The sequence below is a fragment of the Rhamphochromis sp. 'chilingali' genome, assembly GCF_963969265.1.
Source record: "Rhamphochromis sp. 'chilingali' genome assembly, chromosome: 3".
Classification (NCBI taxonomy): domain Eukaryota; kingdom Metazoa; phylum Chordata; class Actinopteri; order Cichliformes; family Cichlidae; genus Rhamphochromis; species Rhamphochromis sp. 'chilingali'.
The window spans coordinates 26,742,723-26,761,607 of NC_137931.1; the positions used below are offsets into that span (position 1 = coordinate 26,742,723).

The 18,885-nt window shown below is 40.3% G+C and overlaps 1 protein-coding gene across 4 annotated transcripts in view; it reads left to right on the top strand.

The window, feature by feature from the left end:
- The window catches only part of LOC308393285 (kalirin-like), a 59,295-nt gene that overhangs the window by 29,493 nt on the left and 10,917 nt on the right, over positions 1-18,885 (top strand). For 2 of the 4 annotated variants that reach the window (XM_080876936.1, XM_080876937.1), the window contains 15 exons: positions 1,316-1,408; positions 2,593-2,704; positions 3,708-3,898; positions 4,008-4,109; positions 4,200-4,354; positions 5,083-5,185; positions 7,304-7,465; positions 8,515-8,707; positions 15,518-15,574; positions 15,670-15,776; positions 16,870-17,001; positions 17,089-17,202; positions 18,429-18,499; positions 18,583-18,649; positions 18,759-18,862. In XM_080876936.1, coding sequence (XP_080733062.1) covers positions 1,316-1,408; positions 2,593-2,704; positions 3,708-3,898; positions 4,008-4,109; positions 4,200-4,354; positions 5,083-5,185; positions 7,304-7,465; positions 8,515-8,707; positions 15,518-15,574; positions 15,670-15,776; positions 16,870-17,001; positions 17,089-17,202; positions 18,429-18,499; positions 18,583-18,649; positions 18,759-18,862 — 1,763 coding nt within the window. Of the gene's footprint in view, positions 1-1,315; positions 1,409-2,592; positions 2,705-3,707; positions 3,899-4,007; positions 4,110-4,199; positions 4,355-5,082; positions 5,186-7,303; positions 7,466-8,514; positions 8,708-15,517; positions 15,575-15,669; positions 15,777-15,992; positions 16,833-16,869; positions 17,002-17,088; positions 17,203-18,428; positions 18,500-18,582; positions 18,650-18,758; positions 18,863-18,885 lie in introns of those variants that run through there. The other 2 variants (XM_080876938.1, XM_080876939.1) reach the window with 2 other exon arrangements.

Consider the following 18,885-nt stretch of genomic DNA (forward strand, 5'->3'; position numbering starts at 1 on the left):
CCAAGAGACAAAACAAAGTATCAACCAACCCAGAGATTAGTTCCATCACACCAGAAGTACACTCCATCAGTCAGTCACCATGTTTGACTATGAGGTTTAGACACTGAGCCAACAGAAAGAAGAAAAGCTAAATGGTCTAGATTTCCCTAGATACAGTTTCCCGTGAAAAGTCGGATCACAGAAAAAGATCTTGGAAAAATGTTGGTAAAAGCATTTGTTAACCTCCTAATATTATCCAGGCGGTGTCTTTAGAGTTAGTTTCACATCTACCCTTCTTTATGAAGAATTCCTTCTTGCTGAATGGAAATCTTACAATAGAAGAACTCCAAGGCCAAAATGCCTGTAAGAGACTTGATTTGACATTTAACACCTTCGAGCATGTTTCTAAAACACAACCCAGCACTACTGCTAAAATGTTCACCAGCAAGCTGGTGGAAGTTAATAGATTAACACAGATGGAAGGACACGCAAATTATCCAAGATTTTCACTATCCAGAGAACCATCTCGACAGCCTGACATGAATTCAGTTTATGGACTTCCAGTCTCCAGTGACTAATTAGAGGCTTAAATTAAGTAACGAATAAACAAGGAACTGGAAATTTGGTTTAGCATATCTGGGTTTCCACCACAAAAGTCATCAACCTCAGCATCTTTGAGTGATCTAGCCTACTGTAAACTGTAAGAGTTGAACAAATAAAACAGCATTACAACTTTTGTCTGGTTCTTTATTCTGATATTGATGGATGAACATAGGCCACATCTGTAACACACTGTTAGAAACCATGTTTAAATCACAGATAGCATACACATTGGGCTATTTGTGGCTAAATTACAGCACTGCTAAATGTTTTTTAGCCATCTATCGTCCAAATGCCACAACACATGTGACTTCTGGCCCAAATAACATGGACCTGTGGTTGAACTGAGACAACCAGACTCACCTTGAACTGGTCACCAGTCAAGGCTAACTGTGGTCCAAAGAAAACTGCAAAAATAGGCCAAGTTTGTGCTATTTCATGATGTGTTTGGAATTTAACAAATCCACTTTTCAAGCTCCCAAAACATCAGTTCTTGAGTTTACAGTACAGTTTACTATTTACTTGGTTCAGTTTCCCCTGTAATACTAATATAAGAGAAATAAATAAAAATAAGTGCAACCATAGGAAACATAACCAAGAAGATAAAAAAGAGCTTATGGGACCATAAAACAAAGTGTGAGTCACCAACAAATGTGGTTTGAATTTTATTGGACTGCTTTAAAGCTTGATTAATGATCTTTTATATGATCTCTAACATTTTATTTTGTGTGTACAGGAGGTCCAGAGAAGACACGGTCTAGCAAACTCCATCTCTTCGGCTCTCATCAAGCCTGTTCAGAGGATCACCAAATACCAGCTGCTGCTCAAGGTACGCCCTGAATTTCTTTTACGTTTCCCCCACATTCAAAACACACGAGAACGAAGTGTTTCCCACAGAGCTCCAAACTGTTTTTGTTTAGAAGGCTGTTAAATTTAGAGGAAGCCTCGGAAATGTTTCATCCCTCTGGCTGTTTGGAAAACACGGCGCCTCAGAGGATTTTTTCTGAGCACAGCTTTCAATCCCGAATACTTTATATGGAGCCCAGAGGACACAGCGTGTGTGCCTGGAATAATGAATGAAAAGCGCTTCGTGTCAGTTTGAAAACTTTGTTGTAACTCAGCAGCAGCAGGAGGCTGAAGGTGCCGAACATGTAACCCCCTTTAGACTGAGCTTCATTTCTTTATGTTGCCACTTTGTCTGTTCAGGGTGATGTTTTAACTGTTTTTCAAACTCTTTAATACTTCAAACCAGAGCAGTGAAGAAATATACAAAGTGAAGCTTCTGCAGGGTTGCCCTATTTTTTGCTGATGGCCATGAGGGAGGTGACTTCTGTTGTAAAACTAAGGCTGATTCTATGGAAGTCTATGAGGAAATGACTCCTCACTTGACCTCTAATTGTCTCAGTGTGTGTGTGTGTGTGTGTTTGGGGGGGGGGGGAGGGGGGGGATTATGGGGACATTGTGTTTTTCTTTTTGAACAGGTTTATTGAGATATTTGGCTTGTTTGTTTGGTGGGTTTATGGCAACATCTTGCTTGTTTTTTGGTGAGCTTTGGAGAACATCTTGCTGGCGGGTTTCTGGGGATATTTGGCCTGTTTTTGGTGCCTTTATTGGGACATATGACTGTTTCTGGCAGGCATATGAGGACATCTTGGTTGTTTGTTTGTTTTTTGGCAGTTATAAGGAGATATTTTGTTTATTTCTTAGCGTATTTATGGCGACATGCTCTTTGTTTTTTGGCAGGTTTGTGGGAATATCTGGCTTTTTTGGGGGGCAGGTTTGGGCTTAATTCTCTAAAATATCTGCAATCATATATTTTAAACATGGAGAAATGCGCTACTCTTTTATACAACTTCCTTTGCAGCTTTTTAAAAAAAATTAAAATCACCCACAAACCATTATAATATAAAACTCAAACATCTTTTTATCACTGTGAAGATTTCTCACAGAGTTCAGCACTTCATTTTCCAGGGAAAACACTGATGAACCTGTATATGTGTTAATGTGATGCAGGAGCTGCTAGCGTGCTGTGAGGAGGGAAAAGGCGAGATAAAGGAAGGCCTGGATGTGATGCTGAGCGTCCCAAAGAGAGCAAACGATGCTATGCACGTTAGCATGCTGGAAGGTGACACAGAATATTTTTCACATGAAGTCAGGACATATTATGAATTGTTCCGGTCGTTATCTAATGAAGAACTTCATACAGTACTGTCAAGGAGCCACCCCTCATTTCTTTATATTCTGCTTCCAGGAAGTGAAGCTTTCTTGTGTTATTTTTAAGTGGTCTTAATCAATAGTTTTCCAGGCTTTCTGAAGGTCTCACCTGGCTTTTCAGAAGAATTTCTTCTTTGCTAAGACACTTAACAGTGACCTTTGAATCATTCAAGCATAAAATGCACCAAACTCATGTGACAACTTAGCAGAGAGCCAATTTTAAATTATGTCTTTAAACACTTTGTTAAAAAACCACATCTGCTCTCATTTCTTTAGCTGAATCTGTGAAAAACACCAAAAGATAACACGGTTTGGCAGCAGAGAGGTAAAACAGTTTACAGTCATCTGTAAAACACGGTAGAGGCTCTGTCATGGTTTGGAGCCAGTGGTGTTGGAGATAGTGCTAAAATTGATAAATTATCAACACAGAAAATACCATCAGATTCTGACCCAGATAGGAAATTAATTAATAATTAATTAATAGATTGGCCTCCCCAGAGCCTGGACTTCAACATTATTGAAGTAGTGTGGGATCATGTTGACAGAGAACAGAACGAAAGGCTGAAACATCCAAAGAAGAGCTTTGAATGTCCTTCAAGAAGCCTATTCCTGAAGACGACTTAAAGAAATGACAAGAAAGCTGCCTAAGAGAGTTCAGTCTGTGCTGGAGAATAAAGGTGGTCACACCAAATATTGACTTTCAAGCTCGTTAAAATAGTAAAAGCTGTATTTGCATGTGTGTTTCGACATGTTCAAATAAATCACTGCACCTATTTCACATTTTAGTAAGTAAAAAGCAACGGGGAGTCGCTCAAGACTTTTGTAAAGTAATGTATAAACTTTAAAAGGTTAAAACTAAAAGCAAAACTTGACAGAAATGTCTTGGAGGCTCCTCACTGTCTTGTATCTTGCAGGTGTGGAGGATGGTCTGGATGTTCAGGGCGAGCTCCTGCTGCAGGACTCCTTCCTGGTTTGGGAGCCGAAGTCTTTGATCAGAAAGGGGCGGGACCGACACCTCTTCCTGTTCGAGTTGTCACTCATCTTCAGCAAGGAGATCAAAGACTCATCTGGACGGACCAAATACATCTACAAGAGCAGGCTGAGGGTAAGGACAACGTCCAGCTTTGCTCCGTTCAAATCAAAAAAGTACAAATGGAACTAATTTGGCTGAAGATATTGTACAAAGTTTCTCTTACTTCTTGTCTCTGTCTCAGACCTCTGAGCTCGGTGTAACAGAGCACATAGAGGGCGACCCCTGTAAGTTTGCACTGTGGGTTGGACGAACGCCAACCTCAGACAACAAGACAGTCCTAAAGGTGTGTGCTCCTGTCAATGAATGAGTGAGTAAACATTCATACAGTGATGGTTCGATCTAAGGAATAATCCTTCTTTTTGTTTACTTTTAGGCATCATCTTTGGAGCTGAAGCAGGAGTGGGTTCGTAGCATTCGGCAGGTGATCCAGGAGAGGCGGGGTCACTTGCGGGGGGCACTTAGGGAGCCCATCCCCCTCCCCAAGACCCCCAACCCCACGCTGGGGCGACAGCGCAGCATCAACCGCAGGTCAGCTCACACAGATGGCCTTTAAACAGTAATACTGACTCCTGACCTGTTATATCGACAGCCCTAATTCTCAGTGCTGCTAATATTTGAACTCCAAACTCCAGTGAGAAAGCACTTATTTTATTTCTGCTATTAAGATTTATGTGCTTAATATATAAAAACTGTTTGTGTCAGACTTAAGTTTACTTCCACTTGGAGTACACCTGGTCTCTGAAACCATTACAGGTTTCCAATCAATCGAATGTGGCATCCACGAAGTCCCAGCTCATGAAGGATATTCATAAGTTTCTCATGTTGGATCGGGTCAAAGGTTTTTTCCAATTGTGTTTATGAATGTCCTTATTACTTTAAAATTACAGGAGCCCATACATAAAAGTGACCGAACGTTTTAAACATAGCCAGTTAAATCTGAAACCTTTATTACTCCTGGGTTTGAGCTGTTGGTTGGATAAATCAGGAAAGTTATGGACAACCTCTTAAGCTTTTAGAAATGTTAACAGACCTTTTATATCATTTCCTGACTTTTCCTACCCAAGAGGAAGAAAATAGTTGATGTCTTAGTCAATAAAGGAAAAAGTGCTTCAGACTTATAGTAGAAGAAATAAGAAGCGCAGACTGACGAGGAAAACAAACTAGATTAAAAGATCGCACGTAGCGTCCACATACTTTTGACCTGTGAGAGTATTTTGAACCCTAGAACACAACCCGAATGTTTTTGTTTGTTTCAGGGAGACGAGCGAGGACGCAGACAGTCTGGGTGATGCCAGCAGTCAACCCGACACCGTCTCCATCGCCTCCCGAACGTCACAAAACACCGCAGACAGCGACAAGGTAACACACACACACACACAGTCGCACGCACACTCACAGACACGCTGTGAGAGGGTGTGTCGAGCAGTCGTATGACCTCACTGCTGCTGCAGCTGGCTGGGTGTGTGTTTTTGGTGTGCTTGAGGGAGTTTCCACTATTCATGGTCGGACTCCTTCAAGAAACTTTCACTGCTCTGCTCTCCTGATGAGGTACGTTTCATTTATTTTACCCGCTTCTCATTAGTGGGGCCAGTGGCAGTGACCTCTGACCTTGGAAACTCTGACCCTGCTGGCTTGTGCTCTGATTTGTGAGACAGTTAAGAGAGGAAGGTGGACGACTTTATTTTTTACTGCGTTGGTGACTATAACACGGTGAAAAAGAAAAAATACACTTTTTTTGTCACTGTGAGGAGTTAAAGGGACAGCATGTAAGTGGCGACAATAATAACGAGTCTAAATTGATCCATCAGAGCAAGAAAACATTTAAATAAGGAACATTTCTGCATTTTCATGAATTTATCCTTACAATGTTCAGCACGATATGATATATCGTGCTGAATATGAGTATTCAGAAGATTACTAGAAAAAAATTAAATGTTTATGAAAAATAAAATCCACCAAAAAGGTAAATCTTAATAAGATGTCAGAAAAAAAATGCAAAATAAACATTTTAGATATATTAAAACAATTATATACAACTATTTCAATAAAGATAAAAAATGTAAATTATAATCAAAATATTATGTTATACACAAAGTTAACATTGAAAACACTACTTTTAAATTAGTATTTTAAATAAACCTTTTATTTTAAAATAAATCTTTGGATAAAAAAATACAATTTTACAGTTTTAGAAAAGATAAAATTAAAAATTAAATTTTTACAAAATAAAAATTAAATATAAAAATTAATTATCTGAAAAGTTTTTTTTCATGTTTAAAGATAAAATAACATAAAAGTATTTAGAAAATTTCTGAAAAATCCCTGTTTTATAGCTAATTAAATGAATGTAAATTAATTAATTAATTAATAAATACCAGTATACGTGTGAATAAAATAATATGAGTACTGCAACCTAGTTCCTTATTGGAAATATATCCGTCTGTCCTGTCCAACTTTTTGGGCTCTCTGTCAGTCTTTGAGATCACTGTGACAGTTGACACAGCGACCTCTGACCTTTCTGACAGACCTTTGCTTCCTCCCTGAACGCACACATCTATTCACATCTGTGTTGGATTTTTTGGGGAACACCCGTCTCATTCCCTGCGGACGCTACAAGTGTTTTCTCTTCCAGCTGCAGCCCACGTGTTGGAGCTCACAGTCAGCGGTAACCACGGTGACCAGATCACATGATGTTTTATGCTGCTCTCTGGGCCAATCAGAGAAAGGCTGTTTTTGGATGATATGAGAGGCTTTCATGGTTTGTGGTTTGGTCATGTTTCTGCTGAATTGAAGTGACTTTCACTCATCAGCTCTCAGTTCGAGTCATTTAAACCCAACAGACGGCTTTTTGGTTGGCTGAGAAGCCAGAAAAGCTTGATCCATGTTTCTATATGTTTGCATATTGACCATAGGTTACGTAGATATAGAAGCAGCTTATTAGCTCTCAGGAGAAAAGAAAGTTGACCCTTTTTCAGATGAACAGAATCAGCATTCTGGGATTTCCTCACCTGGATGTTTGAGCATGCATCAAGACAAACATCTCCACACTGTTGAACTTTATAGGCATAGCTCATAGTCTTGAAGTTATCTGAGACTTTGTTCTTTATTAATAGTTTATATTGTATTTAGTGTCTTTGTAATCTGGAACTCATTCCTGCCTTGCAGCTTGAAACACGTTAAGTCTTATTTTTAGCCGTCTGCAGGGAATAAAGTCATATCTCAGACTGCTCCCTCACTTTATTCTGAATTTTCCTGGTTTTATCATTTGGAGAAATAGAGGTTGTACGCTCCCAGTGAGCTGCATGGGAGTGAGGTCATGGACTCCAGGAGACACCTCTCTGTATACTGAGTGAGAATGAATGTCTGCTTCTCTCAGAGCTTGGAGCACTGATGCTAATGATGCTGTTATTATCGTTTAACAACACGGCGGTGACACCTTCCGCCTGTAAATAATCTGTCCTACCTGTCTGCGTGCAGCTGTCAGGAGGCTGCGAGTTAGTCGTGGTGTTGTTGGATTTCTCTGCCGGAGGACCGGGAGAGATCAGTGTTCGCTGCGGTCAGACGGTGGAGCTGGTGGAGCGCTCAGCAGATCGGCCCGGGTGGTGTCTGGTCAGAACCACAGATCAAACACCTCAACAGGTAATTAGCATCCAGAAGACAAAACAAAACATCCCAGCAAATAATAAACAAACTAAATGTCCCCACATGTAGCAAAACTTCCTGTCTTGCCCCATCAACCCCCACCAGTTGTGACAGATGGCCACCCCTCCCTGAGCCTCGTTCTGCTGGAGGTTTCTTCCTGTTAAAACAGAGTTTTTCCTTCCCACTGTTGCCAAGTGCTTACTCATAGGGAGTTGTCTGATTATTGGGATTTTCCCTGTATTATTGTCTTTGCCTTGCAATATTAAGCACCTTGAGGCAACTGTTGCTGTGATTTGGTGCTATATAAATAAAACAGAATTAAAATATTTATCTCTGCAGAATTATATTCATACTTTTTTCTTACACATTGTTTCACAGCGTTTGGCAAACTTGACTTCCTGATAGAAGATATCTGTTTCTATGATGCCAATTTATCTTTAAACATATTAACTTTGACTGTCCTTGTGGTCTGAAACATTTTTCTTTTCTTTTTTTAAAAAAATTCTTTCTACTTCAAGTTATACATTAAGAAGTTCTGATCTTTTTAATGTCCCTTTTGGATTAAAGGAAGTTGGTAAGAAAGCTTTAAAGTTTCCGGATTAAGTTCCCTGCTGTGGTCCAGAGCAGCTGAGGGAATGAGAAAAGCACTAAAGGGTCTACTAATAGATCCAAAGTATCGTGTGCCAGTAAAAGTCAGATTTTTACTGAGGGACTTTAGATGAAAGAAACAAACCGGTTGAGCTTAGAAAATTAGCAGATTATTTTATATGATGGGTTGGACAACTGATGTAATGAATGACCTCAGACACAAGAACCTCAGATTTCTATCTAACCATTAAAACCAGTGACACACTCACTGAGTCAAAGGGGGCTGTTAAGCAGATTAGCAACAAATATCCCCATAAGTGACAAATACAATGAAGGTCCCCACATGTAACAAAGGCAAGAACTTATAGCCATAAGTACCGTTAAAGTGTGTGAGAGGGTTTCCTTGTTTTTCTGATGCTCAACCATCCCTCTAACATCGCTGCTGTGTTTCCTCACAGGAGGGTCTACTGCCCATGAGCACCCTCTGCCTGTCGCACTCCCACAGTGCAGCCGATATGGAGGGACTGCTCCCAGCCTCCACCACATCCTCCAGCACCTCTTCTACAAGCACCACCACCTCCTCCTCCTGCAACTCATCCTCTACCACCATCACCTCCACCTCTAACTCCTCCACTGTGAGCGCCGGGAGGGGTGAGTACCCAGAGAACTTATTGCCTGTGTTCCCATCAGCCCCAAAGGGACCTGACTGTAATCACAGATATTAAAGATGCTCTGACTGCTATTTGCAGGAAAAAAATCTAAAAAAGTGATTCCTGAGAAAACATACCTTCTAAAACAACAGCGTGGTCATTTTTAAACTGCTGCAGCACATCCCTTGTTTGCTCGATGTCACTTCCTGTTTAGCCAGAGGCAATTTTAAACATCCTCACGCTGTATGTGTCCCACATCCTCGCTCTCTCTCTGTGCCACCTAAATATTTAAATCCATGTTTGTAAAGTTGTAAACACACTTGAGTCCTTGAGTGCTTGTCCCATAGCTGAGCATGAAAAATTAAATGCGCTTTGTGTCTGTCAGACTCTGCCGCTTCACATTAACATCACAGCTTTATGAGCTTCAAGGAGATGGTCCACAGTAATGAGGAAACATCTCAAAATGCAGCTTTGGCTATAAGCTTCTGGGAAACTGAACTGTTAATCATAACTCTGATCATCACACAAGTCTGCAATGAAATATTTCCATCTTTTTGATCTAAATAAGACAAATTTAGGATGTTTGATTAGCCCCTTTTTCTTTTAAATGTAAATATTTAAAGAACATTTTTACCTAAATTGCAAATATGAACATTAACCTGACTATGAAATATTTTGGGTGCAGTGTATTTTTTGCATACAGGTATAACAGAATAACTTTAGTGTTTTGTTTTTTTTAACTTGAGTATGAACCTATACAAAAAGCTGAAAGATATTAAAAAAAACTGTTTTATTGATTAAAAAAATACACTGTATCGGATTCATATCGGAATCGGCAGATATCCAAATTTATGATATCGGTATCGGTATCGGACATACAAAAGTGGTATCGTGCCATCTCTAGTTCATAGTAATTAAAAACAAATGAAACAAACAACAGTTTTCACATTACCTTTCTTATAAAGCGTGGTTGTTCTATCCTTGCTGGTGTTTTCTGCCGGTATCCAACTCCATGTGTTTGCAACAAACTTGCCTTTTTTTTGCAAAACTCCAAAACACTGCCCCTAGCGTCCTGGAGCACTTCCGTTGTGTTTTGGAGTTTGTACGTGTTTTGGAGTTTGTATGTGCTTTGGAGTTTATACGTGCTTTGGAGTTTGTACGTGTTTTGGAGTTTATACGTGCTTTGTCTCTAGGGGACACTGTACTGAACATTTTATTTTGAAAATTCACTGTATTCTCTAATAAGTGTGTTATAATTTCGTGAATTTTGTCATCAGACAACAAACACAGGCTGTGTAGATTTTTTACGATTAGCCAACACACAGACTTCATTGTAACAGGAGTGACTAGTCATCTATTGTAGCTTTATTGATGGAGTCTACAATGAATAAAAATAAAAGTACCACAGATGCATAGTGGGGCCTTTTACTGTTTTACAGATACCAAAAAAAAAAAAAAAACCCAAAGAAAACAACAAAATAAAATTAGTTTAAGTTAAAAATTAATAAAAAGTAAAACTGTCATTGTGCCAGAGAGCAGTGCAAATTGCATTAATATGTAATTTGCACACTATAAATCTAATAAACAGCTGGAAGAAGGTGTATTACAGAAATATGTGTGTCTTCAACTCTCTCAACATAAGTAGTACTCCACAGAAGGAAAATAAATGAATCCAAGCAGCTATCATACTTCACACAAGTTTCGATACATAACAAAACAAGAAACAGACTTGTCATGTCGAGTAACACGTATGGCCTTTTTAATCGTTTTTACTATGAGTAACATGACACAGAACAAAAATGCCTATGTAGTTTCAGTGGAAACAGAAAAGTGACCACAGCACTGAGTGTGGCCTCGACCTGTGTGGCAACTTTTTCCCAACTTTAATCTGTAATCTGGTTTGGCAAGGTGTTTGAAATGCGCACACACACACACACACACACACACACCCACACACACACCCACACGGTTAAACATTGACCTGAAGGAGTTTCACACAGACAGGAATCTACAGTTTATCATCCTGACTGTGTGTGTGTGTGTGTGTGTGTGTGTGTGTGTGTGTGTGTGTGTGTGTGTGTGTGTGTGTGTGTGTGGCGACCCGCTGGGTGTTCTTCCTCGTTACAAACAATAGAAGCTTTAGTTAAAAATAAACTCCTTTTTAGCAGTCGTGTTTATTTTTATTCATGCTTTGTTTTGTGTTTTATGGAGTTTTATTTTATATTTTGTTCCAAATAAACTTGTTTTATTTTTCATATCATTTTACCTATTGTAAAAAAACATTTTTTATAATTTTTTAATTTGGTTTTATTATTATTATATTTTATTCATTTTATGTAGTGTTTTTTCTCACTTTGTTTATACTTCACTTGATTTTATGTAGTACTTTTATTACTCTACCATTTTATTATTACTTCGCTTATTATTTTAAATTATTTTAAGGTTTTTTTCTTTTCATTCATAGGTTATTTATTTTATTACATTTATCATTGTAATTGAATTGTGTTAGTTTATTATTACTATTACTCTATAAGCCACTCCCCCACAGCATCTAAACCCACCCTCTGTGGGTTTAGATGCTGTGGCTCCACCCCCCAGACCTCTGACTCTTGTTTAGTGTCATTCAGCTGAGAGCAGAGAAACACCTCTGTCAGTCAGTCTGCCTCTTTCTTAATATCTCTCTGAATGGACTGATGTGGAAGCATGCGGCGGGGCAGAGGTGCATGCTGGGATTGTTCGGGCATTTGGGAATGGATTGTGCCCGAGCGAGAGGACGAGCGAGGTGGGTTCACACTGAGAGAGTGAGAGAGAGACAGAAAGAGAGAGAGAGTGACGGGTGTTGGAGAAAATATATGGGTGTGCAATGGTTAATAAGTAATAGGTGTGTGTGTGTGTGTGTGTGTGTGTGTGTGTGTGTGTGTGTGTGTGTGTGTGTGTGTGTGTGCGCGCCTTTACAGCAAACAGCGCTGCAAGAATGTGAACGATGTGTGAATATGCGTGTGTGTGTGTGTTGTGAACAGGACACGCAGGTTTTCCTTTTTTGTATGAAAGACCTCACACACACACAAAGTAACACAGTGCAGACAGTAGGTGTGCGTGTGTGTGTGTCCTTCAGTGATTATTTTACAATAATCAGACTGACTAACTGGTGGATTTGTTTGAGTTTTAAGCAGCCATATTCATATCCACAATAATCAGCAGAGGTCTGTCCGTAATAAGAATCTCTTGCTGTTGTTTTCAGCTGGCAAACAACAAAAATGTCAGACAGTCACAGTTTGTAAAGCATGATTTTACACTGAGACTAAATCCACATGAATGTTAGGAAATCAGCAGAGTTTCATCAACATAAAACCAAATTTGAGAGAAAAAGCAAATGAATGCCTGTTTCCATCCACACCTGCCAGGTTAATATAATTTTGACTGAGCAAAGTTTCCTAATGTATGGTCAAAACTGTTGATCAGGATGTGCCAGAACAAGATGTTTCTGTTCCTATATCTTTGATGTCGCCCTTCCACACTTTCTTCTGATTGGTGGACTTCTGGAAGCTTGCCGAGGGGCAACATTCAACCATTTGTCAGATTCAAGTCTTTTATTTTGTGTGCATGGAGACGATTGTCACCTTTCAATAAGAAACCTAGTTTAATGTCAAAAGCGTGGATTTTGTCCAGAAAGAGCGGGTAAGCATCACCACGGCAACAAAGAAATAAAGCTTTAAAGATCTGGAAGTTGTATTTTAGCCCAAACAAGTGGGGTTTTTTTTTGTGCCTCCTCTGCACCCTGGTGACATACCCCCACTCCAAGGCCCTGCATGTGTGGGTGGTTGTGGAGGAGCGGGAAGAGGGAGGCAGCTGGAGATGGGGAGGGAAGGAAGGGAGGGGCAGGTAACCCCTCCCTGGGGCCAGCTCCCCCGCTGACCCCAGTAGGCACTCCCACCCTCCGCGACCCGCCAGGGAAGGGGGGCCCAGGCCCATCAGACCGGGGCCCAGTGCAGTAGCGCCCCCCGGCTCCACAGAGCCCTGGACAGTCCACCCAACCCTACCACAGAGAAAACTGCACCCACCCCACCATCCACACATCTTCCAGACTACATAAGACGGTAAACGCCCAGGCTGAGATCTTCCTCCACCTCTCCTGTATCTCCCCCTCCTGCAGAGAGTTCCTGAAGAGAAGAAAGCTCCTGCAAGATGTGACCATCCCCCCCACCAGTTGAAGAGCCCCCCAGGCGGCTCGACGCACCGGCGGCACCCTGCTCCAGGGCCGGGCCCCCATGCACCCACCCGCCCACAACCCCGGCAACACACCAACCAGGACCCAAGCCCCCGAGGCCCGGCCCGGGCCCCAGCCCAGAGACGGAGCGCCCCCAAAACCTCACGCCCATCCCGGACCCACCCAGGGGCAGCCAGGTTGCCAGGTCAGTAGCCCACGTCCGTCAGCACAGACCCTCCCCTAGCCCCGCTGCACGCAGCCGCGAGGAAACAGTCACCTGAGAGCCAACAGAGCCCCCAACCGGACGTGACCGCTACCCCGGGTTGAGCCCCCCAAGGAAGATGCCTCCGGGGAACCCCCCGACGCCCTAAGCCTGTCCCTACCCCCTCACCAATCACAACAGTGAAGGCGGGACCAAACTATGACCCCCCACCCCCACTAGGTGATGGAGCTGATAAAAGGGGCCCAGAGCAATTGATCTAATGTGGTGGCAGAGGCTGTGTCAAGACTAATGTAATCTAATAGATAATTTCTATATTGGTTAGAATTAAGATTATTTTTATTTTTCCAGTTCATGAGGACTGTTTTCTTGGCTATGCATAGGGCAGTGAAGATCATATGGGCTATATTCTTTTCTGAAGTGACATTATCTAAGCTGCCCAGTAGACACACTAAGGGGGAAGTTGGAATGTTACATTTCAGACACTTTGATAAGTCTTCACATATCTCGCGCCAAAACTTTTGCACTGGTGGACAGAACCAAAGAGCGTGAATGTAATTGTCTGGTGTATTGCCTTGACAGTGTGAGCAGTTGTTGGCTGCTGTTATTATCTGATACACGTGCATGAATCAGAACATGGAAACACTGACGGGAAGTCTTGAAAAATGTCATCAGAAGGTTGTCTGCTCTCAGTGACGGCCATAAAAAAGAAATAATTAACTATTGACTTTAGTTTGGGGTACAGTAAATGTAGTGAACATTGTCCCATTACGTAAGAATTAAATAAACTTTAGTCTTAGACACAATGCAAGATAACTACATGAAGCTGCTTCTTAGTTATGAAAGGAAAATTCCACCAGGGTCGTTTTGAATATTTAATTATTCTCATTCAAACATAAACTAAAGGAAAAACTTCAAACAACACCCTCAAAGAAGTCTTTGTGCCCAAACTCTTCTTTCTACAGTAAAATATTGATTCCAGTAGATCTCATGTGTCAGAACTACTTGCACTAAATACTGTTATTTAGTGGTTCACCGAAGCGGAGGCAGCAGGAGTTCAATTGTTCTGAGGTAAAACGCTGCCGTCAGTGGGCTCTGCTGGCTGCAAAGTGTTGTAACAACTTGTCTGAGGTCAAATAAGGCAGCGTATATCTAAATATACCACACACCTACTCTACGGCTGATTTTAAGTCATTAAAATAAATATCAGTTCTAATCTATCATAATCAGTGTGTCTGCATGTATTAATTGTTATTAATGGAGTTATCTTTAATCACTTTTATTCATTATTTCATGTGTGCTGAACATACTGGATTCTTTTAATCTCAGTTTGTATATTTATTTATTGTTTATTTTGCAGGTTTTTGTACTTTCACAAGTTAAGCATTAACTTTTAAGTCATAGATGCTCACATATATTTACATGTAATATTATTTTATTGATCTGTTTTCAAAATCATATTGTAATGCACTTGATTTTTTTTACAGCCTGTAGTTGTAATTTTTGGGATTTTTTTGTTTGTGTTTGTAGTTTTATGCTAATAGTTTATTCATTCATTCGTCAGGTTCTTTGTGAGTCCTGTCTCTGTGCCTTTTTGTTATTTTGCTCACTTTTCTGTGTGGTTTAGGGTTTTACTTGTGAATCACTTTAAACTTCAGGTTTAAACGAAAGATTCTATTAAAATTAAATTAAGCTAGGGTAACTAGCTATCAGTAAGTCCCTCATACCTCCTTACTTCAAAGAAACCAACTATCTTTCATGACTGGTGTGCATGCTTTTTTGCTGAGTTAAGGTTGTTAAATTTTCCTTGTTGAGGGCTTAAAAAGCATGAAATTAGATTTCCAGAAGTGTTCATATAACTTAATACAACAATTTTTAGTCTTCTGCTAAAGAAGAAGAAGAAACTGTGTTATTTGTGTCTTTCGGGCTTCACAGTAGTTTCTGTTTTTCTCATTTAACCTCACACCTTCTGGTATTTCCAGTCCAGTTTTTTCTTGTTAACAGTCTGATAATTAGGGCTGGGCTATAGCACACCGTTCACGGTAATACTGGTATAATGTTGGGCTACGATAAGAAAATGAAATATTGCGATAGAATATGGGTAAAACGCCTTTTGGTTAAACTGTCAGCAAGGAATTTGCATTTTCACTGATTGTTTTTTATATATAACTTTAATGCACATAAAAAACAGCTGCTTGGTTTAGTGAAAATACATTGATTTTTTTTTCCACTAATAAAGTTGTGGAGTTGTAAAGTATTTTGTCTAGTGTCAATTATATCGTCAGTTATATCATTATCACAAATTTTCAAATGTATATCGTGATAAATATTTTTGGTCATATCGCCCTGCTCGACTGATAATCTGTTTTTCTTTGTGTCTGCAGAGTCGAGTTTGTACAGCTCTGAAAGTTCAGGCCTCCAGACTCAGACTACTAGCCAAAGTGAGACCACAGTAATAACTCTGAGCACCCATTGCACTCAGAAAAGACAGCACTAAAACTCACCTCTGACCCCTCCCTGCCTTTTCTTCTCTCAGGTGCCACCTCTCCCACAGTGTTTGGAGTGGGAGGGGCTCCAGCAGGAGGCGCTGTGGGCTCACCGGGGGCGAAGCGGAGCGGCTCTGGAACCGGGAACACTCTAAAGGTAACAGCTCGCTGTGAACTGAAATGGGAGAATTTGGGTCAAATGTGTTAACATAAAGCGGCTTGAGGAGGGCTTTAGTTATCTTAATTATGGGTTCTCTGGTATTCTCAAAGGGAAATGCAGATATGCACTTTGTGTGTTTGTTGTGATTTGTTAATGCTGTGGTTTATGGTCAAAAATACTAAAGAGGAGTTATTGTGTTTGTTTTTATTCTAGGACTCCACTCCAGTGGCTTTGCATTATTCACAGCTAAAAATAATCCTTCTTTGTCTTAGAAAAGCAGTTCATTTGTGTCTCAGACAGTCTGCTTTAGCTTCTGTCTCCCATCAGTCCACAAACTTTTTTACTTCTACTTGGGCGTCTTTCTGAAAACTTGCTGAGGGGGCAGCATCCAGAGCTGCCAAGGTGTCATTTTGGAAACACAGCATTCAGAGCAGTCATAAGAATTGAGCTCTGGGTTCATAATATTTACTTTTGCATATGTTCACATCATTACATGAAATCTGAAACTTTGGTTAAAATGAGCATTTGATACTGTAACTTTAAATAGCTCCCCTTTAAATGTAATGGATTATTAAAGTTGGAAGCATTAGCTCACAGGAAATGTTTCCTCAGTTTTTATCATTGTGTCTAAATTGTATGAGTGTTGATGTGTAATCATAGCTGAATCTTGTTTTGTGCATAAATGAGTGTTAAAAAATATATAAAAGAAAAGTAAAATTGTTGGTGAAGAGCCAAAATTTATTTTAAGGTTGTGTTTTAAATAGTTAAGAGAAGCTCTTTTAAAAAACAGATAGTGGAAAACCTTCTGTAGATCAAGAAAATCTCCACAAATTGCTCTTCATATTTTAAACTTGGACTGGATTCATGCAGTTCTCAGCACATCCTATCAGCACACTATGAACTAAAATGTAGTTTAAAACCAGATGACCACATTTGTAACGTGCTGGGTGACATTGATGAAGCTCGTATCACAGGTAACTCTGGACTCCTGAGTTTTTAGTCCCATTTGTACCAGCTGTATGAACCGTAGCCTTGGTGATACAATACTCAGTGGCATCAATAACGGTAACTACATTAACTGTTGCTGCAGCGCTGGTTGACTAGTCCGGTGCGGAGGCTGAGTCAGGGAAAAGCCGATGGACAGAAGAAACCGCCAATCAGGACGAGGAGGCGGGACAACAGGACAGAGATGACCACACCCCTCACAGGAAATGCGCAAATGGTGTGTAGACACCCATCCAAATGATGGGTTAAAGACACAAAATAGTAATAATGATAACATAAACTAATTGCTTCTTAAATTATGTAGAAGGCGAGGAAGGAGGACGCAGGGCATAGTGGTGGGGAGGAGGAGCCAGAGGAAGAAAGCCACACCCCTCTACCACCCCCAATGCAGATCATCAAAGACCCTAACAATCCTGAGGTAAGAGTGGCTCTGTTTAAAGCTAGAAATGTTTAATGGCTGAAGATGAATGTGGCATAAATTTCTTAATATTGTATTTGCTGCTTTAGTCACGAGGTAAAAAACCTCTTCAGAAAACTTTTTGAATAACTACAAAAATAAACTAAATGTTTTTATACAGAAGAGTGGTTTATTTGAAGAGTTTTCAGTCCTGATTCAGAGTTGCATGCAGCACAGATAGAGCACTAGTGGAAGATACTAGTGATCCTCATATGTCTCCTGCCAGTGGACCTCATAGTTACATAAATACCCTGCACTGGTTTGAGTCATATCTATCTGGTACATTTCAGTTTCTTCGTGTTACTAAAGAGAGTTACTCATGGAGTTCTGTAGGTTCTTGTGTTGGGATCAGTACTTTTCATTGTATACATACAGGTAATATTATTAGGAAACAGCATACATTTTCGTTGTTGGAGTTGATACCCAGCTGTAGGTACCTATGAAACTAGTTGACACAAATCAATTAATTAAACTACAGGCATGTCTTCAAGGCCTGAAAGCCTCCATGGCATATAATTCCTTTATCCAAATTTGGAAAAATGGAGGTTACTGAACTTGGTCTTAAAAACCTTGGAAGCATGGTGTCTAAGCAGATACTGACTCTGGATGGCATTACCATGGCTTCCTGTTAGGAATCTTGACCCGATATGTCCGTAAAGGCACACTGTAAGAGATGTCGGACTGTTTTTTTCTTGCTGTATTTCTACATTTCTAAACATCCTGTCTCAGAGTGATGCTGAACAACTAGTTCAATATGTGTTACCTCTATGATGGACTATTGCAATTATTATCAGGCTGTCCTAAAAGATCCCTGAAAAGACTTCATTTTATCCACAATGTTGCAGCAAGAAAACTGTGAGACCATATTTCTCCTGTAATGGCTTCTCTTCATTGGCTCTCTGTTGTATCCACAATTATATTTAAAAATCTTTCTCGTCACATATAAGGTCTTGACTGATCAGGCCCCATCTTATCTGAAAGATCTCATAGTAACGTATTGCCTCAATAGAACACTATCAGATTACTGGCTTGCTTGTGATTCCTAGTGTATTTAAAAGTACAAGGCGGTGCCTTCAGCTTTCAAACTGTGTACAGTATTCACGCTGTTTTCTTGTCATCAATAAAAGATTACAGTTTTCTGAGGTTACACAGAACTCTTTTAATTTCAGCCTTTTCTATTTCTTCAGGCTCTAGACTCAGATCAGGGATCAAATGAATCAGACACGGAGCAGAGAAACAAAGCACTAAGAGGACGCATGTAAGACAAACCCAAATTTATTACAAAGTCCAAGTTTTGAATGCATTTTTAAGGAGACATGAATTTTGTGGTTCTGTGTGCAGGTTTGTCGTTAATGAGATGGTCCAATCAGAGAAGGACTATGTAAAAGATCTGGGAGTGATAGTTGAGGTGAGACACAAACATCACACTGAAAGAAAGGACCTACTGACGCTCCACCCAAAAGACTCTACAAATGTCAATCTAAACGTACGACATGTTCTCTGCTGACGTTTCTCAGGGCTTCATGTCCCGGCTGGAGGTCAGAGGGATTCCAGAGGAGATGAGAGGAAAAGACAAGATTGTCTTCGGCAATATCCAGCAGATCTACGACTGGCACCGCGAGTCCGTGCCACAAATGCACACGT